At 41.2% G+C, this 25,833-nt stretch overlaps 1 protein-coding gene across 1 annotated transcript in view; it reads right to left on the minus strand.

Moving 5' to 3' along the window:
- Positions 1 to 10,738, minus strand: part of ptprga (protein tyrosine phosphatase receptor type Ga) — a 428,569-nt gene extending 417,831 nt beyond the window's left edge. The window contains exon 1 of the mRNA XM_054616971.1: positions 10,645 to 10,738. Within this exon, the coding sequence (XP_054472946.1) occupies positions 10,645 to 10,738 (94 nt within the window). The remainder of the gene's footprint in view (positions 1 to 10,644) is intronic.
- Positions 10,739 to 25,833: the final 15,095 nt, after the last annotated feature.

Here is a 25,833-nt window from a genome sequence, read left to right on the forward strand (position 1 = left end):
CTGATTGATCCAAACTCCACTCAAACAACAAGCATTTTAAAAGTTGTTTGCTTGTCTTGCGAACAGACCTCAAAAGCATGCATTCAGATTTTCTTTCAAATGGGCATCATAATGTAGTTATTTCAGCATCCTCTTCATCACAGCGTACATAACATGGACCTACCAATACCCATTCAACCCGTGTTGGAACCGTTCTCATGAGTCAGCTGTCACTCTGTTGTCTCTGTTATTAGAGACATCAGTCTGCAGTGTAGTACACTTGAGTGATAAATCACAGAATTACACAGCGTTACATGAGGCTTCATGATCCCAGAGAGTATGTGTATCATGTCTCCACTTCTGTCCTAATGCCGTCTCTCTGTCTCCCTCACTGTCAGACAGGATGATTGGTGCCCTGATTTCTAATTTCGATGTGTTAAAGCGTGATACAAGAAGTCCAACCTATTGTGAGTCCACATAGCAAATAATATAATAATGTACTAATATATATGACAATAAACAAATAAAGCCTGCCTTTCCCCAGCCACAGTTGCGTACACATATAGCGTATGTTCCAGTAAAATGGATGGAAACATGCTGTCAGCTCCTTCCCTCTATGGGGGGCTTTAGAGAGACAGATGAAAGAAGATTGATTAGAGTCTATATCTACGCCAGCATCAGTGCTTTGAGTTAAATGCTTACGCTACAGTGCTAACATACTCACAATCAGCATGTTTACATGCTGATGTCCAGCAGGAAACGTTGTACACAGCTGCCATCTTTATTTACTCATTTTGAGTTCATAAAACAAATATATTCCAAACATACACCTGATGATGGAGCTAAATGAAAAAAAGTTGATTGCCAAAGTGTTTACAATTCATCCCATGGGGAACATGAATGTCTGAACTAATTGTTTTTTTGTGATTTTGGGTAGTACACATACATTTGATTGAATTTCAATTGAATCCATCCGCTTTCAAAAGTCATAGTCTGGGGTCCACCAAAGTCAGTCGCTTTTATTCTCTGAGGACCATCAATGTTTGCATCAAATTTATCGAAATGAATCTGATAACTTCAAAGGATTTCAGCCTGGACCCAAGTGGTGGACTGATTAATTCTTCCATCACTAGAGCCATGCTACCAACATAACCACAACCGATTGATCGACCTTGGAGGAGTCGAAGCTTTTACTCCCAATACCCTACTTTAGATCAAGATTCTTCACCTCCAATGAGAAGAAACTAATTAACAACCTTTCATTACACCTTCCTGCCTGAAGAGCACCCACATCCTTCAAACTTCACAAGGCTGGCTTTGTGTTCAAAATGTGGTGTGAACATGTGGTTGCTTGAGGTACAGCAATTAACCTGCTGAGTAAAAGACGATCATCGCTGATGGAAAGATAATAAGATAATAAGATGCAGGCTGTAAATAGCCAGAGCTTGGTTTCCTCTCAGTCTCTGTGTCTAAGCCAATGGTGGCCCTTTATCTTCATAAAATGATACTATCATATTTATTTCCTCATTAACAGCCTAGGAGGAGGTTTTAAAGGTGTCCTTATGTGTCCAACACTTTGCATCTTGATGCCGACTTTGAGATTCATCCAAAATCCTAATTTTCTTCGCTTAATTCATTAATGACTGTTACTGCAAATGCTACTTTGTGAGCGCTTAACAACTGTAAAATAAGTGTGTGTGTGTGTGTGTGTGTGTGTGTGTGTGTGTGTGTGTGTGTGTGTGTGTGTGTGTGTGTGTGTGTGTGTGTGTGTGTGTAGGTGTGTAGGTGTGTAGGTGTGTGTGTGCGTGTGTGCGCGTATACATTTTCCCATTCTGCTGAAAAATGGGATTTAACTTTATGGCCATTAGTTTGGGTTGTGTTCTGAATAATAATCCGTGGTCACAGAAGTATGTTAATGGGACCAGAGAGGAGAGAAACCCAGGGGGCCGACTAGAGACCAAAACGCTGCTATATGAATACAAAAGAATGAACCAAAGAAGGGGAAGGACAGAGGAGACAAAAAGAAAATAAGGGCATAAACACAGGGAAATAAAGGATGGATGGGAATGAGCAAGGAACAGAAGGCATTAAGAGAAGAAAAAAGGTTAAGAAGCAAAGAATGTAAGAAGGGAACGACAAAAGAGGAGAAGAACAGAAAACAATAGAACAAAAGAAATTAGAAAAATAGAATGAGCGGACGTACTACATTGACAGAATGAACACGTGAAAAAGAAAATGGGAGTGAAATTGAAAGAAGGGAAAAGAAGAAGGGCCAAAAAAGGGGGAAAATGAAAAAGAGATGAACGTGAGAGAGGATTGTCAAGATTAAATAAAAAAGTGTTTTTGAAAGAGTAAGAGAGAAAAAGAGAAAAAAAGTATATCGCAAAAACAGCGCAGAGGACAGAAGTAATAGGCCCAGAGGAAGAGGATGAAGAGAGTGAAGGGCTTACTGAACTGTTTAGTAAAACATGAGGACCGTCTAACTGACACTCCGAATATCATAGTAAAGTGGTGACATTTCTTTCACCTTTCTCACGGAGAAAGCAGCTGCTTCCATTCCACTGTCAGCGGGGATGACTGATGGAAGTCGAGTCAAGTGCATTTCAACATTCAAAATGAGGAAACGTTGTGGGAAATGGCAGGAACACCCATCTACACCTTTCACTGGTGTATCGGCGAGCTGTCACAGCTCCGGAGTGAATGGCCACCTATCGAGCCTGACAAAAGAACACAAAGTGTCTAAAAGTCCTGACGTGCCAAGGTGGGGGCAGAGGGGGGAGGAGGAGGTAGGAGGGGGGCCCATGGCCACCACCTGACCGTCTGCCGCCTCTCTGCAAGGAATACCCCATCAAACTACATCTTACAGCTTCCGAAACGACTGGCAGTGTTACAAGTTTGGATGGGGGGGGGGGTCAATTTGTTTTCCCATCTCATCTCCTTCTTGTCTCACCTCCCGGTGTTTGTTATGTGTCGCCGTCCGTTAGGCTCGTCAGCCTCCACGCCGGCCGACAGCCTGTCAGTCTAAGCTCTTTTTAACACAGCGGCCCTGCACACTGACACAGAAGCTCCCCTGGCATCCCGCTTAGCAAAATGGAAAAAGGGGGCTTGGCTGCATACACCTCTCCGCTCTCATCAGCATCTCGCGCTGTCTCTATGTCTTTCCCTCTTCTCTTTGTTTTTCCCCTCTCTGGGCTTGCGTTTCTGCCTGCACGCAACCGCAGCCTGCCAGGGTGTCTTGCAGCATTTATTAGTTCACCAAAAGGGAATGGAGACAAAATAATTTTCTCTTTTTCGACAGAAGTACATTCAACTAATCATTTACTCTGTTGTTGCCTGTAGGGCTGAGGTACGCTCAATTTTGTTTTATACTAGTGCCAATGCGGTACTGGAGTTTTGCTACCAATACCCAACCTATACTGTTTCTGATTCTCTGACAAACACAAACATATTTTTGAACAGATCAAATTACTATCTGTTATTTTTTGAGGAGTCTCTTGTGCAACAAAGCCACAGTTATCACCCAACCCTGCTGTTTTTACAAGCTGCAGCAGACAGGCTGTTCTGTAAGGAAGCGTGGTAAACCCACTGTTCACCAAACAGCAGACAGACACAGTTAGCGATGGCTGTGGATGGTGCACATAGTGAAGGGCCCAGTCATTTCCTCGATGTGGAAACCACTGACGGAAAGGCAGAAGTTGATAATGAAAAAAGGAATTGACTTTGAAACACAAAATATCTTTTCCATTCCATTATGAGCATTAAATATTAGCAGCATAGCCAAATGAACGGAACAAAAATATGATGCTGTGTTTAGGGCACGCTGCTTCTGTCCTTTGTTCTCTGCGTTAGAGTTTTACCAAGAGCGCCTCTTCAACATGACTAAGTCATCCAAAAAACAGAGGAATTACACACCAACAGTTTCATTTAGAGCAGTTCATTTACAAAAGAATGGAAGTGTTTTGTTTAATTCAAATAAATAGTGCAATGTTCACTTTTACGATTAGATACTCTTTGTGATGACAAAATGTGGTTGGATCCCAAAACACAGAATTCAGAATTTTTTAACAGATAACTGAAATTGGAAAAAACTAATAAACGCATTCTGGAAGAACTTGTTCAATATTTCATAGGGCCTTAATAGTGGAGCAAAGAGCAGCTAGAGAGCCAGACATTTTGTTACAAGGTGGTGGAGACCAAACCAGAAATAAAAGGAGAGTGAGTATTGGATACATTCATGGATGAAAAAGCATCGAATGTTCAATCATTTTCTTCACTAAAACATCTGAAATCATAATCATGATAAGATTTTACAGTACAACAAGATTGCTAATGTACCCAGACATTCAATGCCAGTGATTTTTATCTAACCAGTGCTATGAACACATTTCATTGGTTCCCAGAAAACAATTGGACTTTGATAGCCAGAGAAATGTCAAACTCATTGATTGGTACAAATCCGTCATACAAGCAGAACAGTGTTTTCTGCTGCTGGTTCGACTGTAGCTACGGTGGAAAGACACTACTTCAAAGTATGTTTGATGCTGGATCTAGGCTTTTTCCAAAAGCATTAGTCAGTGGTATGAAACGCCTGCTTCAGAAGCATGACGGTGATAATGGTAGAGGGAAGCAGAACATATGGCATTCAACATGAAAATCCTGCCGGAAGCTTACAAGACTTAGTAAAGCAGAATAAACGGAGTGAGAACAGTTGAGAGTGATGGGAGGGGGGGATCCTGGGCCTGACTGGGCTGAAATTCGGGAGGCACCCTCTAGAAAATGATAGGGGAACACCACCTCCTGTTCTCCAAATAATCCGGCAATGGACTTCATTAAAACAATGAAGTGGAACAACGGAGACACGGAGATAAGTGAAATCCTGGTGGTGGTTGAAGAGAGAGCCTTAACTTCAGCAGCCCGTTACGTCTGAGAGAAACGGGGCCTGGCATGAGGAGGAGGCCAGTCAGCTCCATCTCTCCCGCTCTCCTCCTCTTTCACGCTGCACTGTGGGGCCACGAGCTTATGAATTTATGAAAAAAGAAACCTAATGAGAAACAGAGCAAAAAGCTAACAGGCACGCTCATTTGAGCGGAAACACTGATCGAAAAACAAAATAAGGCGATGCTCCGTGCTCGGCTCCGCTCATCGTGTTCCTGAGATATCATTAGCGCCTGTGCACTTAATATCATCATTACTATTGTTATCGTTATCAGACCAATTTATCTTTAGTTCCCCCCTTTGCGCAACAAAACAGCATCATTTCCCTCTAAAAATCAATAGCCCGATAGAAGGGATGTTTTCTTTTTCCTCCATTTATCTGCCTCCCGGTCCCTCTCGCTCAGACAGCTACCTCCTAATGACACGGCGACAGCTACCAAAGCTGCACCCTACATGGATAACTGCCTGCCACCCCTCCCACCCCCGCTGCATCTTACATACACACACACACACAAACATGACACGCTATCTTTTAATCAATCTATTAAGGAAAGCCGGGATGGTGTTGACAGGCCCCTCGCTAACTGATAAAGTGACCCGCCAGCCGACGTGCAAGCGCTTTCCCGGCCACAGCGGAGGCCGGATAATAGCTCGCCGAGCTCTGAGATGATGATGATGATGATGATGACGATGTTGGCAACCGAGGGCCACGAAGCATATCCAATCCCTTTCCTAAATGTCAACCTTCTCCCCGTATCGCTGCGACAAAAAGGCTCAGAGAAAAAAAATTGTGACACGCCGGCCTTCTTAGAATGGCTAACAAACCCACTCGTCTTATTTGTTCCTGGATTTAAAAGAAGCAGGGAAGGTGCATGTGTATGCGCGCACACAATCTCGCATCAGAGACAAGGATGGTGCATTTAAAAGAACAGGGGAGGAAAGAGACAGAGATAGATGGAAGGAGGGTTGGTGTGCGTCTGTGGGGGTGAAGAGATGTGCTAGCTCAGGCGCTTGTTGTAAGATTACAATGACTGTTCTGTTTTTCCTCCTGGCCAGGAGCGACGGGGCCCATTCATTTTCACAGCAGAGAGCGACAGATTGAAGGCCAGACATCTCTTTCTGTCCCCGTCTCTTCTGTCTTCTCCCTTTTCTTTTCTTTCTCCGTCTCTCTTGTGTGCTTGGTTAACCCACGGCTGAAGTGCAGCGTGCTGACAGGGGCGTGATGCCTCGACGCTGACACCGCACGCCGCAGACGGAAAAGGGAAAGTGATGCTCTGTGTCAGCTAGCGGACGCCCCACGGGGATGTTCAGTGCTTCCCGTCCCCAAAAAATAAAAAACAGATGTTTGCGTGGCTGCAAACCGGCCATTATGTGGGCGACTGGGGGCGTGTTGGCAGCAGTCGTGTCACTGGTGCAGACACGAGAGCGTGGCACAATCTCCCTGTATTTCTAACGGCACTGAATCATTGCCGGTGTTGCTCTGCAGCGAGGTATGACATTATTAAGGTGGACTCCGGAGTAAACAATGCTTTCTGCTCTTGGAAAGCTCAGAGGATGAAGCGCTTACCAATGCCCTCCCAAATCTACGGCTTAGAGCGGAGGCCATGATTGCGAACGTCAGAGTCTCCCCGCTGAGGAAATCACAGGGAGCCGCTTCAAAGATGCTAGACTGCATGTAGACGAAGAGAGATAAATCACTGGCATCTTTCTTCAAGCTGCTTTTCCTAGAGCTTTTTTTTTTAACACATGTGGTATGTTATTCTGAAAAGGAGTGAGGCTCTTTACCACATTTTACTCAGGTTCTTCCTATGAACAAACAACAGAAAGCTACATTCTTTAAACCCTCATAGCATACTTTGATCACAAGAGCAGGAAACAACATACATGAGGCAAATGTGGTTTAACAGAAAAACTGTACTTTAACACCTCTGAACAAATCAAGATGTGAACCTGATCATAACCACCTGTCTCTTCCTTAACCCCTTATTGCCTGAATTTATTTACAATTATATAAACAATTAATTATTTGTGTTGTTGCTGTCATGCAGATGCTAAATTAAGTGGAGATTGTTAATTTCAATATAGCACATACAATAGATATACATTTTGGTATGAGGCAAATTAGCGACATTAGGCATAATTCGGCTGCATTAAGACCGGAAGCAGTTTGAAGCGAATTCGTGATAATAGTCTACAAGGGGCTAATATTCTTCATACGGGAGACATTCAGTGAATCACATCATGCACCGCCATTTCAATGGTATCCATCTTAAGCCGTATTCCTGGATGTGATTTATTCATAAATCTAAATCTTCATGATTTTCTTTTTTGATTTTTTAGTTTTTTTCTAACACCAGCTGATTTGTTTCTGATACAAGTTGGAAAAACAAGCAGTTATTTTTCTTTTTTTTTTAATGAAAAATAAATGTTTTAGGACTTAATACAACTACGAAATTAATCAATGTGGTAAATGTATTTGGATGTATGGCTGTATTTTCACAGAAAGACCATCTTTCAACACAACACTAGGATAATCTTTACACAAAGTGAGAATCTTTTCAGAACCTCCCCCACTATTATCTTCACTCGACAACAAAGCAGGTCCAGTAAACCAGAAATGCTAAATATGTACCTCTTTTTTTATAGCTGATTCTACAACATCAGCCATTTGCATCTGGCCCACAGGTGACGTGGTTTTTATTACGGAAAGCTGATCTTCCCTTTTGCTGCGCTTTTCCAAACCAATCTCCTGGATAAGAGTCTTATTTATAGAAAAGAGGAGCGGGCCGGAGGTGTGGAGAGCAGCGCCGAGAGCCTGAAGTATGATGACACCCAGCAGGAGAGGAGCACACTCATCTCTGTTTCTACATCATCTGCCAGCCGTTAACATGAACCGGCCACCTCGGGCTCGCTCCAAGCCGCTATCATGACAACACACGGTGGAGCCGAGGGGAGTGAGAGGAGAGGAAGAGGAGGTCAAGTAGAGACAAAAAGAGGGAGAGGTTATCAATGTCCCACCGCGGATTTATCCTTTGGTGACAATGTCCACTTTCACAGATATTCTTCATGTCGCGCAAGCATCAAAAGCAGGCAGCTGAATATCTGTCCTTTTCCTTTATTCTTATTTCATATATATCCTTAGCTTATATTTCGTTAAAATAGATTCTCCTCCGACCCAAAATGGTATTTTTAGATTATTGTTTTGATTTGTTATCGTTCAAAAGACAAAGTGATTTGCAACTGATTTCGACATTTTCCTCTTATAGCCGGCTGATTTTTTTTTATCTTACCTATTTTCAAAGTTGATTAGAGCATCACATGTATCTGTTAGATGTGTTGCTTTTCCTTTCAATAAACACACTGAAACCAGACTGTTTTATCTGCTAATGAGCTAGTTTATTATTATCCACTACATCTTTACTAAAAACAATATTAATCCATTTGGTTTTATTCACCCTGATTATTTGCTCTATGAAAACCAACCAGCTAAACAATCCTCATGTGCTCACGAACCACCGCAAATAAATGAATTCTCGACCTTTGGGACAAACTGCTCTCCATCCGTCTACGTATGCCTCCATCCATCCATCAGCACCATCAATCTCTCACAGCAGCTCTCTCTCTCACTCCTCCACTCAGTCAACGTTATTTCTCTCCAGATTTGTGATCAGATGGAATGCCAGATGAAAAAACAGAAGGGATAGAGACGCAAGGCACAAACCCCCCGAATGTCTAACAAGCGCCATTTCATAAAATTCAGTCAGTGTATCAATCCTAACAGCATACTGGGATGGATTTGTTAAAGCACCGACTGTGTTCATTGGTCAACAGGGCAGCATTATCTTTTGCTGGCCGACTCTAATTCTGTGTGTTTAATGAATCTCTTAAGACTCGTAAAACAAAAGAGCTAATCTAGTCGAGCTGAGAAGCAGTCTGATACAGTCCGACTATGTGCGGGTCACATCTATAGACAGCTCCAGCTGACAGCTTCAACACACGCTTAGTAAATGTAAAACATTCCAGTGGCTCCTCAGACTGAGGGTTTGGGGGGCCAGTAGGAGTCCACAATGCGATAGGGGTTTCAACGGAATAAGTCGAGCCCGGTTTGTTCACGCCGCTTTAACACACCAATGTGAGAGCAGAGCTGGGTTTTATATACCAATATATATACAACACACCCGGACAGTGAGGGGGATTTTCTCTTATCATAATGTGAAGGCTGGGTTCCATTTTAAATTTGCCGTTTAGTGTTTTTACAAGCTGCATTACATCTCTGAGCTTCTCTGTGTGCTCTGACTGAGTGAAACAAACTATCACTCTACATCCACATTACACATCCATCTTTCTCTTTTGCTTATTATGACTGGTAATTCAACCCTCTGACAGCACCATTAGTCATGCCAAAAACCATGATAGAAATTAAGACTGATTTGGTTAGAAATATTGGGATATTTTTTTTGTCCATATAGTGCAACCTTTTTTAAATACTGTTCAACAATAATAATTCATATCGGACAAGATGCTCACAGAGGGAAGTCCTTTGTAGAATATTATCACATATGCACATAATATGAATCAAATTTAAGGCTGGTGGTTAACACGAGAACATCACTGTAACGCATAAAGCCCTTTAAGTGTTGGACAGCCTGTGGAAGTGTGGAAGACATGTCTTGGCTCTTCCACATGTAGTGCACATGGACACTCTGGTCAAGGTCAAACTTTTATTTGTTGGATTTATTTTCAAATTTGATACCACAGATTTCTCCTACATACTGTCTGAGTAAAAAGCACCAGAAGAGGTGTTGTTCCTCTTCAGGTATTGGCTCCTGAGGCTTTGGACATACCATATGGGGGTCCGGGGGCCCAGGGGTCTTTGATTTAGCTGTAAATGAAGCAGGGGGCTCTCTTTTGCAAAACAAATGTGGGAAACAATTTTTGTATGTAATATCTGGAGAATAGCCCAATTAGAGAAAGAAGCATTTTCTGTGTTCCTCGGCATATGGGTATCTAGAGCCACATGTGATCGTCGGTGGAACTCCTCTGAGGGGGTCTACGTGACAACCCCAAACACAGGCACGAGGTCCGCTTCTTCCTTTAGCACAGATTTAAACCTCAACTGCAGGTTTTTTTGGGGGGGGTTGTGTGTGAAGCGGCTTCACAGCCCTGCTGCCTTGCTTCAGGCGATGAGATAACGGCTTTGGCGTGCGCGCCGCCGGCTGCCAAGGCATCACATCTTCCCAGTTGCATCTAGCTCTGACCCAACTACCATCCTCCTATAACGCTGTCTCAACCCATTGTATATATATATTCCTAGTTTGATTTATATTTAACGGGTTAGGGAGGGAAAAGGAGGAATAGCGAGTCCAGGAGGGAGGACGGAGTTCCACCAGAGAGAGGGGGAAAGCAGCGGAAACGCGCTCCTATGATGGAGTTTGATATGAGGAGGTTCTAACAGGTTACTCAGCTGCATACTAATCCTCTCACTTACTGCCTTTTTGCGTGTCCGACGTGCGGGTACCGGGGAAAGCGCGTCGGGCCAGGAGGCACGAACTATCCCCAGCCAGTGACCCGTTACAGGATATTATTCAACGAGAGGACTTTATTCTATCAACCTGTTAAGAGATGGTGTTTGGCCCCGACAACAACAACATAGTGATCACCACATTCCTCCACGGAGTCGAGCAAACAAACAAGCCCCAGTGTTTGACTTGTAGGGGGTGTGAAACTTACCGGGATGACACTCGGCCCGGAGGAGCACGAAGGCAGGCAGGATGAGTGAGAAAATCCACCAGCAGCAACAACACGATCGCAGTAGCCTCCACATGGCAGTGATGTGCTCGTCGACATGCAAACAATAAGCCGCAACAACTGTTGAGTTTCTCCCCTTTTTTTTTGCGGGGGGGATTCAGCGACGCCTTCGCTGCGTAAAAAAGCAGCACCGGAGACGCAGCGCAGACGGAGCCCGGGCACGGTGGACGGTGGAGGGCGGAGAGATGTTCAGAGGTCCAGTAAGGAGTCTTTCCGTCCCGAGAAAAAACCGATATCCCCGGATGTGTGCATAACACTTGGATGCCGGTGTTTGTGGAGGAGAGTGTGGCTGGGGGAGACTAGCGGCGACGGTCCACACGGCGCGTCGTCGCTCCTGCTGCTGCGGCGGTGGAGGCAGCGCTCGTCGGGAACACAGAGTGAGGAGAGTCGGTGTCGGTGTTGGTGTTGGTGTTGGTGGTAGAGAGGCGCTGGAAGCTTTCCATTCCTCCGTCCGTCCAGGAAATAGCGTGTGAGCCCAAGTCTGGCAGAGACTTTAAAACAGTCTTGAGGGGTAGAGAGAGAGAGAGAGAGAGGATGGAGAGAGAGAAAGGATGGAGAGAGAGAGAGAGGTCATTCCTCTGGATCCTAGCGCCGGCGCCTGAACGTACAGTCGCTGAGTTTAATAGCGAGCACATGTCCCATAATAATAGGTAATAATAGATATGAGCTCCCAGCGGACCCTTGAGCTTTTTGTTCATATTAATGACTCCAAAATAGATCCACATTAGACAGCGCACCCCAGTTTCACCAGAAAAGTTGGTCCTCGAAGGAGCCCAGGCTGGAAGGACTGTGTTTAGTAATGATCTATTGACTTTACCAAAGGCATCAATTAATGCGATGCAAAGTAAAGTAGAGTCCACTAAACGTGTCCTTAAGAAAGCTGTGAATATGCATTTCTATCACTATGACGGCGAGCAGAGGTCAAACTAAAAGATGATAAAAACCAGGGGTGTAAATACAGACTGTGCAATGTATGTGTGCCCAACACACATACATTGTGTTGGGCTGAGAATGGTTCCCTTCCAGTGAGTCAGATTTATGTTTTGGAAATATGTCTGCTTTCAAAATAGAACTCTTATTAAATGTATGAAATGTAACACATCTCCATCATGGTTTTCATTACAAATCCTTATTTACTTTGGTATTTTTGTATTCAGATATATAATGATGATTGCTGGGTAATGTTGACGATATGATATATGGTGGCTGGTTCAGGCACAAAATCCATCATATCAGACAAGCTGAGCATATCTTCAAGTGGAGCTAGCAGTCACACCTTTCAGACAAAAAAAAAGGTTGGTAAGTACCTTGGGCTCTTCATAACAGCATGCACCGGGGCTCATCAAGACCTTACTCTACTGGATTAAATGCAGTCTGTCTAAATGGAGCAGGGCTGGTACAGACCTGTTGAGGCCCAGCCGTCCCCTCTACCTTCTCCTTCTTTGTGTATGTAAGCCAACATAGGTGGCGTCTTGGCATGTCATCGTGGGTTGACACACATCTGGAACCCCACTGGCCTATATGTCAACATGCCTGCATCAGAAGCGGCAGTGTTCACATTTGAGATCAGCCCATCGCAGCCACCATACCTTGATCTAATTACTGTGTGACGCGTCCAGTGTGAAACGAAGCAGGCAATCACAGCAAGTAGACCTTTCATAGCTTTATTGGCTGTCAGAAAAAATATCAACATATGTTGATCATTTTCTAAAACTTCATGTCACTTTTTTCTTTTTCTTCATTTAAAATGATTGAGTTCTGTTGATAAAACGTATCATTTATGCACCACATAACGGAAGAATTTAAGCGTTACATTTTTTGATCAAAGAAAAATAAGAAAAAATAGGTTACAGATCTTGATAGAAACCGACAGACAGATAATTACAAGGCAAATGTTTCAGGATAGGTGGTATTCAAAATCTGGTGGATAGATTATAGAATGTCAGGAAATGCAAAAATTGAACTCGGCCCAAATCAGTGGAACTTTACCCACAAAGGTTACTCATCTACTCACCCGCATTCTGACAAAAACTACTCAACATTAAGGGTATCATTACTTGCAACACATAGGACACAATAACTGTTTTAAAACACAGATATCACGGCTTAGAAGTAGCATAAGCACCAATATTCCCAAAGAACCCTGTGGCTGTGCATTTTAATTCATACAAACACCATCTATCCACAGTGACATACATTGGGATTGAACATGTAAAAACCCCAGAAGGAGAGCAGACATCAACATCATCTTTCTGAAAAGAGAGAAATTCTTCACCCTTATCACACAATATCACCGTAGTGCATGTATTTAAATTTTGGTCTTCAATCTTTTTTGGTAAGCGCTTAGAGTTGTGGTACCTGGACTGTGTTTGTGCCTCCTGCTGTGACCCAGCTGACACCCACTGCTACTATTATTAGTCACATTACTATTACTATTCCCTATATCAATATTGTAATTCTACTATACTCATTGCTGCTGTTATTATTAGTATTCTTATTTTTTCCTTTGTTACTCTGCTTACTATTGTGATTATATGAATCATTTATGTCATATACATTGAATGTGTTGTAACTCTGTTATGTTGTTCATTCTGTACACATGACATCTATTGCATTCTGTCCATCCTGGGAGAAGGATCCCTCCTCTGTCGCTCTCCCATAGGTTTCTTCCTTTTTTCTCCCCGTTAAAGGGGTTTTTTTAGGGGAGTTTTTCCTGTGCTGATGTGGGGGTTCCGGGACAGAGGATGTCGCAATGTACAGGTTGTAAAGCCCTCTGAGGCAAACTTGATGTGAGGGTTCCGGGACAGAGGATGTCGCATGTGTACAGGTTGTAAAGCCCTCTGAGGCAAACTTGTAATTTGTGATTTTGGGCTATACAAAATAAATTTAATTGAATTTAATTGAATTAGAGTTGGAATAAAATGTATGTTTTACGGACTTCTTAATAAATACATTTGATCAACTCAGTCAATGTTAAAGGTGCTCATTATGAATTTTAGAGCATATCTGATTCCTCCACACGGCTGCCAATATGGTGAAGGCCGAGCCAGGGGCTAGCAGCTAACAGTGAAAGAACATCATGCTGTAGTGAAGACTTGAAACTAGAGATATAGACCATAAACTCATGTTTACAATGTTTACTGAGGGAATAAATCAAGAGAGAAGTAGAGTAATTTTCTCATAGACTTCTATACAACCAGAGGAGTCACCCCCTGATGGACAGCAGAGAGAATGCAGGTTTAAGGCACTTCAGCACTGGCTTCACTTTTTAGAGCTGGAGGTTGGCACCTGATGTTGCACAGAGCCTTGACATCACATCCGGGGGTAATGTCAGCAAATTCAAGTAAAATAGAGACTTTGCTTATCCCGCGTGAATGCACCGCATGGAACACGGATTTGGGGGGGTAATTCTAAATAACATGAGGTCCCCTGGTAATACAAGTCCTGTGTGAATAGGGCTTTAGTCTCTGTCAGAAGCCTAGCAGAGGAGCTCTGTACAGTCTGAGACTGTAGCTCATCAACAGAGACAGCAGAACAGAGCCTTACAACTGCCAAATCCCAAGGCCCCACAGCACTACTGGCTATGGCTGTTATCAGCTGCCAATCACAAAGTTCAGTCTGTCATTGAGTGAGCTGAAAGAGTGTGTTGGAGTCACTTGTAGCTGCAGGGTAAAGGATATAATAGAGCCTTTTTTGTGCCGGTGGGAACCAGCCTACCATGTCCACTAAAGGTACTTCTGGAACCAGGGTTCCCTAGTTCATTCTCTAATTAACAGATCACTGCTTTGCCATAAATGACAGCAGCAATTATTCAAAAATATAAAATTATTCCTGTAAGGGTACTGCAGATTTTTCATACAACAGTACTTGGGATGGATGGGACATACAAAGCAGACACATATTGTTATGTGTCTGCTTTTAGACCGTACCCTGGTCTGTCTAAAAACAGTTGATGTGAACTATTGTATTCATGATTTTTGATGGATGACAAACATGCAGAATTAGGTTTACTTAAAAGATATTCCCAGCTACAAAACGTATTTAAAACAATTCTGAAGATGAAAATGACAGCTCATTTCGAAACTGAAACTAATAACAACCCGTCAATGAAATGTGTGATGTTTGGAGTGTAAATGACTATGGGCTTTTAATAAAGACATCAACAAACTTAAAAAAACCTGAACTTGAGTCAAACTATGTGAATCAAATGTCTTGCTTCATATGGGTCAAGGATCAACACGTATACTGTCATTACATTACAAACTTTCCAGGCCAAATTCCCTCAAATTAAAGGAGCAACAAGACATTGATGCACTGGTCGAGGTTAATTGCTTTTCCAACAGTTAGAATCTCGACGATGAGAAGACAAACAACAGATAAAAAGAGAGGCATGAATTTGCACTGCAAAACAAGTGAAAAAACTAATATAAGTTCAAGTTTTATTTTGGCACAAAAAATAGAAATTCAAGCACTTTCAAGTATTTGAATGTTTGTATTGTTGTTTGAGTTTTTCTTGTGGACAAATTTAGATGAAATGAATTTTTACACAAGCCGTTTCAAAAACGTTCAAGGACTTCACCCAAATCCAAACTTTTAAGGACCCGTTGGAACCATGATTAAAAAACACTGGTAGCTAACTTCAGCAGCATAAGAGTGTTCATCAACACTTCCACTATTTGGCGCTGTAAAAATGTATAAGCTGAGAGATTTTAAGAGACTGGAAGGTCTTCTTGAGCTCTAGCTTAACTTCATGGCCAACTAGTTGTGTTACCTCTTTTTAAGAAGGTAAGGCCTTTACACACGGGGGAAGAATTCGTGCCAACAATTCTAGCATCAACATACTTTTTGGAACTGTTGTTTTTGTCATGAGTACTTTCACACAGAACACAAATATTACGCTGTGAAAAAGGGTCGCTTTCTGAGATTTTGCACCATGAATAAAGACATCAGCCAATGAAGTGTGGAGCACATAGGTTCAAAACCATAATGTACAACAACAGGAAGCCTCCTTTTTCTAAACCAAGACTTTAAACTTTATTACTCTTCCTAACCATGACAAAAGCAGTGCAGACCAGATCTACTCCTTCTGTTCTTACCTTTCACATATAAACCCAAGATATCAGTGTTTACAAGAGGGAACTGAAATTCACTCAGAGCATTTCACCAAAAATGAAGTCATTAAAGTAGCAAACAGTAGCTTAGGCTGTAGATCAGTTTAGCTCAGACAGACTGCCGGGCATCGCTGCTGGTATGAACAGTTTGAATGTGAAATATTCGCAGGCGAGTTGTTTATTGGTCACACCCCCGCTGTCTAAAGGTCTCTAAACTGTTTGTTTAAAACCCACTCAATGTGATAAAGGAATGAAAGATAATGTAGAAATATTTTATCCAACTCAACAATGTAATCCTTTAATTTATCACAACAAATACATATCAGCGTTTTACAATGTAAAGAATGACGAAGACAAACTTTTTCTATAGTTTGACTACAAGATACACCAATGTGTTCATCAGCCTTAGTCAACCGTGGGAGTAACCCCAGTGTTCCGGTCGGACTGATATGACTAATAATTAGGGTTACATGTTGAAGGGGGAGAATACATGCAGAACTCAGAAGTGGTTACACTCATTAAATGTGTGGTGTTTACAGGGAGCTAAACGGGGGAATTTGAGAGCAGCACACACACTGTACTGCCAGAGGTTTTTTTTCATGTGTAAATATGGATAAAGGTGCCTAAGAGCATAATGCGGCTCTTTATATGCAGCATGCACAAGTGTAGCATTTTAAAAACCCGAAATGATCGGTGTGATCAGAATGTAAAACACCTGTCTGCACATGCAGATGTAGTGTCTTTACTTCTGCGTTGTGAATGTATTTTCAAGACACACTTCGAATACATCTTTACAATTGTTTTTATTGTCTGTCCAGCAACAGCTAAACCGATAACAGGCTTTTCAGAGTTTGTCTTCCACACTGACCTCCAGCATATACCTGCAATTGTGGAAACAAAACAATGTCTGGATGAAGTGGCTGCTTGTTCATCGCCTTCCCAAGGGAGTTCAAGGCAAAGAGGAAGCCCCACCCAATGAACATATATACATTAATTATCACTAAAACTAAATAAAGTAATTAACATAAATAAGATTAAATAAAGTAAATACAATACACTTTACATAGATTAAACAATCTAACGTACGTGTTGGACATTAAGAAAATAATACAACAAGACATACATAAACTCACATACCTGCAATTGTGGAAACAAAACAATGTCTGGATGAAGTGGCTGCTTGCTCATCGCCTGTACAATATACATAGCGTTACTTAGCTTTCAGCTAACAAACACAATGTTCGCTAAGCATGCTAACAGTACCTATACGAGCAACACGCTACAGCAGACACACCTCTTCATCACATGCAGGTTTACACAAATACAATATTTGGCAACACAACAAACTAACATGAAATCATTAAAACAACATTATATAACATGTACACTAACTTCTGATGTTATTTACAACTTAAAACTAATAAAAGTCAGAAGAGCGATAAAAGTGCGTACCTTCCCAAGGGAGTTCAAGGCAAAGAGGAAGCCCCACCCATGGAAGCGCGGGTAATGTCATTGCCAAAATAAAACTCCCACTCCACTTCCGCCAGTACTCGCCGACCCCCCCTTCAAAATAACAGTGTCTACTTTAGTAGCTGCGGGAATTGACTGTTATTCAATACATATAGCGCAACAACAAAATACTACTACTACACAGAGGTTAATGCAGCGTGGAGCCGCCTGTTACTGATCAGCTGTTGGGGTGAAAAGCAGATCAGGGAGCACTTACATTACCTGCACCAAACCAATGTCATCTTCTAGAAACACAAATAATGACTCAACCTTGTGTAACAGCTGAATCACTGGATGAAGACCATCAGCAAAGCATGTCTTTGTCACTTCAGTTCTGGGAAAATCTAAATGTGGCTTGTCCTGCAAGGCTGTGCAAGACATGGTGGGGGGGGGAGGTTTTCTTCTTTTGTTTGTATGTACATATGTTTATATGTTTATTTTAACGCATATAAACATAGCATTGCTTGCAGACAGTAATGTGTACAACCAACTTTTGGATTGTAGTAACAACTAGCCAAGACATTTGTGATCTCCAGAGGATGAACCTTACTGACTTTGTCTTTGGTGATCTCCAAAATTTCCCTCTGGTGCCTCTAACAGGCTGACATGTTGGATGGATCAATCTTAAAGACTTAAACACAATTATTTTCCCCTCAGGATGAATTGTAATCCATTAATTATTTTTCCTCTAGCGCCACCAGCAGGTTTAAGTTTTCACATTTCCAGTAACATGTCGCAATCTGGTTACTACATGATGAATGCTAACGACTTCGGTGATCTGCTTTCACCATCAGATTAAAGCTTCACTTTGTCCCATACGAACCGTTTTGGTGAGGTTCACTGAATGTGAACAGAAACTCTGTTCCCAAGAAAACTACACAGTGCACATTTAACATTTACCAACCGGTTAACATTCTCACTCCAAGCTTTCAAACAAGGTGTAACATCAACAGGAAAATATGATGCAACTTTATATGGAAAACTCTGCTTATAGCATTATTTACATGAAAAAGAAGGCTACCTCCATGATTAGAAGCTCCTAAAGGGTCAAAGTGGACGAGCTCATGCATCAAAATCCATGACTACATGGAGAGTCACCAACACCACCAACCGTTGTAGTCCGATGACTAATGGCTCAAGAGCCTCATTTCTAAAACAGTGCATAGGATTCAGGCTAGATATTTGCATAATGAGGAGTGAGGAATTGTACTTACGCCAAACAATATTATGATTTATAAAAACCTTGCGTACCGCCTTTACATCCTTTTATTATTCCCAAATCAGCCTATAAATGTGTACACATGGATCAGCCTCACATCCTGCCCTCTACGCGCCCACATTCAACTTTAAATGGTCAATGCAAAGCACCTCATGAATGCTGATGCATAGAAATGAGCTGCTGATCTATGGGTCTGTACGGTGAATCACTGCAATGGACAGAGAGAGAGAGACAAAGAGAAGGAATTGTTGACACAGAAATGGAGGTGCTTGTGGATGAGGTGATCTCTGAACTCCCTCCCTCCTAATTCTTCCATTCACGTAGTCCTCGCAGTTCCAGAGTATCCATCATGCACCATTACTCATCACAGGTGTCAGCAGCAGTATGTATATGTTTACAGCAATAAGACTAATTGCTTCCAAAATGATTGAGACAGTCAGTGGTCTCCACCACCCCGGATATCATTTAAAAATGGAAGTTTGATAAGTGAACACAATTTAGTTATTTAAGTTTTCTTATGGTGAACTTGTTCTAGATTATGATTAAGACTCATATTGAGGATATGGAGTGATTGCGCATTAGCTCTCACTGGCTTTATTTCCAGACTTTGCTAATTTATACAATCCTTATGTGCAGCTGGTGAATACTTGCCAGGTGACGGAGAAGGCAGACTTTGTGACAGTCACCACGTGGACTTAATGGAGCGCTGATACTGTTTTCTGTTTGTCTTTGTACAGTATGTTGGATCTTAAATGTATCAATGAATTCTAGTTCACTGCTTCAATTTTCTCACAAAAACTAAAACTGTACTTGGTGATATATGCACAGCATTAGAAGATTGTTGGAAACTATTGAAGCTTTGTCCTGCAGTTCTTTAACGCTATTTACATGATATTGTAGATGATGGTTTTGTTAGCTGCTCCTCCGCTGTGTGTGGGTAGCCCTCTCCTCTCTGCTTAAGAGAGCGAATGGCACTAATGAAATTGTGACTTGAGTTGGTTTATGTCTTTTACAATTGTAAGGTGCTTATGGATTAGTTATGGATCAGTAGTACAAGCGCAAATAACACTACTGGATTGAATGTTGTTAATAAAGTACATCTATAAGTGCAAAATAAGGTGTGATGTGAAGTGAAATTACTGTAAATGTGTTAGAGGCATTAATGCCTATAATGATTTCTCTCGATTTACCCGTGTCTCCATAATGTTCATACGCATGTGTCAGCGTTTCCGGACAGGTGCGCACATTCTCCAGTCAAGTTAGTTTTCATGGATCACAGACTTTGGTTGGGATGTGGTGTATGCCTCTTTCAGGCCACGTTTTATACGTACTTATTTAGGAATGAGAGTCCAGTTCTCTCAGGGACTGGGCAAGAGTCCCTAGGCAAAGAGAAGCAGCAACATGACCAGCTGGAAGTCCCTGGAGAGTCCTGCCCAACAACAGCAGTGTTCTCAGAATCCATAAAAAAAAGAAATAAAGGGACAAAGCATAAGTCTTACCTGCCCAGTCCAGACTCTCTGCAGAAGGGATAGTGTTGAGTAGGGCTGTAATGGGACACAGACGTCACTGTTCAGTCCATAACCCGGTTTAGGGATCAGGGTTTGGTTCAGCTGAAAAACACAAGACTTCTCTCATTCATTTTTATCACAGTAGCAAGACTCAGACAGGACTAACATCCAATAACAGTGTCTTGATGAAAGCAAAGGTAACAAAAAAAGACGCCTGACCAGGGCAGAGATGAAAAACACAAAGAACAAGCTCTATTTACCACACCTCTAAATACACCAGGATGGAGGGAGATAAGGAGGGACAGCTAAAGCAGGGCTGATGGAGAACAGGTGATACTCATCAGGGTGGAGCAGACAAAAGGTTCGTTTGAGATGAGCCAGTCCTGCGCAGAACTGATCACCGCCGATCGCCGCACAATGCATTAGATTTGTGTCCGACTTGATCCCGACTTGCTCTGACGTCATGAACACGTGGGCAACGATAACCTCACGAGAGCCAGGCGGACGGAATATGTGAAGTCCATAGATTAACGTTTGTGAAGCATCAGAAAACCTTTTAAAAGGAGAGCACAATTGTCACTGATGGACATGCCATAGATATCCAAACATAGTCTGCAAACTACAGGTAGCCTACAAATGTAACAAACAGGATGTAAACATTTCAATGACTTCCTGTGTTTTCATTGAAGGCGGCTGAAAACTGTCCGACTTGACCGCAGTTTTTTTCATTGCCCCCTGCTGCTGCCGCCTCTTCTCGTCCACGTTCCAGGAGAGAAACAATTCATCTCAAACGAACCTGATCAAACAGGCAGGAAACTCATACGAGCAGGAAATGAAGTTGTCTGAAACTAAAGGAAGGTGTAGGTTTTAATTCTTGGGAAAGAATAGAAAACAACTCTACCATCTGGTGTAAACTTGTGAGTATCTCTGGCAAAGAAAACAATATTCAGTTTTCATTCATTCATTCAGTATTTCATCCTCATAATACTTTTTACTAAAGCAGCACCTCTGTGCTCTGAAACATAATTCCAGATGGCTTGTGCTGTGCCACGACACCTTTTCTGAAACAGTAGGGCTAATACACATTTACGTGCCAGAATCAGGTTGAGATAAGGAAAAGGAAAATTTGTCATATATCTGGAGAAACTACTGCACTACTGATGGGAGTTTCCTGGGAAAATCTGGTGACTCCCATCAGTTGTGCAACGTCATCTTGCTGGGGGCTGAAGTAACATTTGGCCCACTGGCAACATTGGGAAACTCTTTTACTTTTCTGAAGTTAAAATTGTTTGCTCAGTGTTCTGTACAAACACTGAGCAAACACTTTCCCACAAGGCAACAGGTCACAATAGGCTATACAACTGTAAAGCATATCTTGTGCTATGAAACTGTTCATTTTAAATATAGTTTTTTTTATTAGTTTTACTTTCCTTGTCCCAGTGATTGGCACTTCTTAGTAATGTTTTAGCATGGTATAAATCTAAAAACGCTGGATGTTTGCAAACAGTTCTGGAAACTTTAGAGTGCCAGAAAAATATAAACAACTGTTGAAGAGTGTTTTCTCAAAACCCACAACCAAAGAAGTCAATGAGGGAAACAGCAGCTTTTAATATACCAAAGCAGAAACAGGTGAGATGGGGTCAGTAGGAGTAACAAAACAAATGATCAAAGATGTGAAGCTGGTAGAGGATAAGTTGTGCATTAAAGCCTTAAATGCACAATGACATTAAGGCTTGTGTTAATGTTACCGCTGGCAGGAATTCCTGTGCTCATGCGTTCATGCGTTCATGCGTGCACCATTCCTAACCAGGAGGTGGGCCAAGTATTACAAATTAGGACTATCTCTCTCTTTCTCTCTCTCTCTCTCTCTCTCTCTCTCTCTCTCTCTCTCTCAAGGCTGAATTTTTTAGACTGTCAGTTCGTCAACTTCTTTGGTCCAGTCTGAAATATCTCATTAGCTATTGAATCAACTACCATGAAGTTCTCCTGACTTTTTCTTTGTATTGCAAACATGAGATTCAAATTTGTGGTTTTGAGTAAAATATCTCGATTAGATGGATTGCCATGGAATTTGGTAACACTTTACCGACCCCCTCGGGCCGAGTTTGAATAACGCTGGTAAGACCTTGACTTTTATCTACTTTATCCCCAGGTCTGTCCCTTTAATCTAACATGACGAACATAAACTTTATGTGCTTATCATCGGAAGGTTACATGAATGCTGACGGTAGCATTTAGATTGTTGGACTGCTGGTCCAAAGTGCAGTCTCATGGAGCTGCTATGTCTTGTTGAGCTGATTATTAACCTGTCTTTAAGCCGCTTTTTAAGTTCACCTGCCTTTACTTGAGACATGTATTGTCCACAGGGGAATATGTCTCTTTTAAAAAACGTTCTGCTTATGAAGAGATGAAGAGGCCTTCTTTAAAGAGAAATTACTAGATGAAAAATGACAAAATTAGAAAATATTTAGCTTTTAACTGAGATGAACCAACCTATACAATCACCAGAATCAAATCAATAGAAACATTCTTGGGAATATATATCTATATATCTAATTTCCTGGTAATCTGACCAGTATTTGTCAAGATGTCCTGTTCTTGGCAAGTGACAGGCCAACATCACCATGGATAAGCTTCACTGCTGGCAGGGTCTCAAAGTAATACCTTAAACATGTTTAAAAAAAAGAAAGTATGCCCCCCTAAGGCTGCAGAGGTGTTAAACTCTTTTGTTGGATCAGAATAATGATCCTCCTTCAGAAAGAGTGCTGGCAGACTGATATCTGACTGGGGGGATTGTGATTCTTTCAGCAGCAAGATTTTTTAACAGAGTTGTAGCGCAGATGCTGGATCATTGCTGTCCTACTCCTCCTCTCTCACATCTGGATGACAAGTCATCAATACATCCATCTACATCTATAATGCTCTCGTGCTGAGGCTGACAGATTGTTACTTTTATTTGGCATGAGTCTCTTATTAGAGGTTGCCTGACAATGAAAGGTTATCTTTCACTTTTATGGCAATTCATTTACAAGGGATATCAAAGGCTTCATAAACTTTGCAGCTGCTCGTGTTTCGTGCTATCTTTAACTCATTTAGGCAGATCCACAATCAGCCTTTTCTGCTTAACTCTTTTTAATTTAATAGGGATGTTAACGTGTCTTCATATGAGTAATGTGCAAATCTGCAAGGACTTAGGTTTTTTCTACTGACATGGTATTTTTCTGTTGCAACATGACATCAAAATAGCCCGCTCTGTATTGCAACACACTTTACACAAAGGCTAAACATTGCTCCATTTGAAAAATGAATATTTAAAAATAGTTATTATTAGGCCTAAGGCCATAAGAGGAGGGATCTTCTTAGTGTCAAGACAAAACGAAAGGAGGGCATACTAAATAATAGCATATTTGAGCTGTTTGTAAAAAGCATAATAAGGGACATAATTACTGTGTCTTTTCACAGAAGAGGCAATTAATGCTGATGCAGCTGTAGATGAAACCAGTCACCCACAGTTAGTAAGTCTAAAACAAGATGTGTTCAAATAGTATTATATTATACTGGCTACAGGATTCATTATAACCTGTGGTGAAGAACGTTTTAGAACAGATCAATACTTTTAATGAGGGTGATGCTATGAGACACATGGATTTTGGTTTATCCTTTAGGAAGTATTAAGGAAATATGTCCGTTTCTTGTGGAGGAGTTGAAATTGTCTCTAATGAAGGCGTATGGAGCAACACAATTAAATATATCAGGATTTCAATTTACGATTATTCATCTTCTCATGGAAATCTGGTGAACACGTGGTATGTGCTGTCATTTCAACATCCTTAGATCACTGACTGCCTGGTTAGCTGTAAAGATAATAGTTTATCCTGATGGCCTTATCTTTAGTAGTTTTTATACCTTATGTTATGTCTCGTTTCACCCTGAAAATCGCAACAATCTGGAATCTCTGCGATGCTGCTTTGCTGCCAGGAAGGAGTGGACGGCTTCCAATTTCCTGCAACTGAGCCAGATATGACTGAAGTCCTGATCATGTTTCTAACAGTGTCACCCCCACCTTGGACCACTTACAACTAACAGGAAACACTCAGCTAGAAACTAAAGAGTTGTTTTTGGTACCTCAACTTCAATCAGCACATTAATAGTCAAACCAATGCCTCCCAAAAACACAGACAAACAACTCATCCTCAGCCTCTTAAACTACTATGGTGCAGAATGCAGCAGCAAGACTCCTAACAAACACTCCACGTAGGGAACACATCACTCCAGTCCTGGCCGAATTACACTGCCTCCCCATTTGTTACAGAATTCAACTAAAGATTCTATTGATTACTTTTAAATCCCTACATGGTCTGGCTCCGCTTTACATTTTTGAACTGCTAACCCCTCATTCTGCTCTGAGACCCCTCAGATCAGAGAATCAAATGTTGTTAAAAGTTCCACGGTCCAGGCTCAAAACAAAGGGGGACCATGCTTTTACTGTTTTAGCCAGGCTCAAAACAAAGGGGGACCATGCTTTTACTGTTTTAGCTCCAACGCTGTGGAACAAACTCCCCCTCAGTGTCAGATCAATGGAGTCAGAGCCTCAGTTTAAAAAGCTTTTTTAAAACTGGCATTAAAGACTGGCATTTCTGTAATGAAAAACTAAAAGAAAAAAATAATGTTTTCTTACATTTAGTTGTATCTGTATGTTTGACCACTTTGTGAAATCCCTTTTTTTGTATGATGATGAACAGATGGATTTTTTTGTTATTGTTTGCGTTACAGACAAGTGCAATTCAAATGAAATGGTGGGGTCAACATCCACACATGCATAAACCTTTTTTTGTTTGGCATAGAAGGTAGCACTGCACAACAATCACAATGCATACATGAGTGACCCAACTAAAAAATAAATACATACATTAATCAAGAATAGATTAAGAAAATTAATCAATATAATCTGAGATCTTACACTAGAGGAAATACAGAACTATCCATACTAATGCCACTATGCATATGTATATAAACTATACACCACTATCCATCTACGTATACGTAGATGGATAGTGGTGTCTTGTTTTGTTTAGTGACCAGATTATTGTTATGCCACCATTTGGGATTTCTATTAAATTACTCATGTGCCAATAATATCTAGTTTTTAAATTCGAATATCTTCATTTTGGGATTATATATATATATATATATATATATATATATATATATATATATATGAGTGTCACGAGTCCTCGTTCCCATATCTATAAAGCTCTACTTCAAAAACTGAAAACTATCTCTGCACTCTGATCAAATCTGAATTCAATGAATATAGTATCAAGTAACAGGACATGTTAAACTTATCTGTACCACATGTTCAGCATAACTTGAAACATCTGGTTTTATTTACTTTGATTCTTCAAAAGGGATGATTTCCAAATAGTGTTTTAATTAAAATTACTTTATTAACTTTTTTACAATTTAAAGATATTGAAATTGTAACTAATTCAAATTGAGTGTTTGCTGGGATTTTCTACATGTTTTTTTTTTTTTCCATGCTCAAACTGTATTCTCTTTTAAAAAGAGATTGTGATCCCAATGAGAATATGAGATTAAATAAAGGAACCAATTACATTAACTTAACATAGGTGATATAACGTGAAATAATTAATTCAAAAAAAGTACTGTCGAAGCTGTCAGAATGAATCATGTGTACCGTAAACGCAACATGAAGTCTACATTCCTTCAACTGTGGTAGTTGTAGTTTTATTAAAACCACACA

This window comes from Anoplopoma fimbria, chromosome 17 (assembly GCF_027596085.1).
Source record: "Anoplopoma fimbria isolate UVic2021 breed Golden Eagle Sablefish chromosome 17, Afim_UVic_2022, whole genome shotgun sequence".
Taxonomy (NCBI): domain Eukaryota; kingdom Metazoa; phylum Chordata; class Actinopteri; order Perciformes; family Anoplopomatidae; genus Anoplopoma; species Anoplopoma fimbria.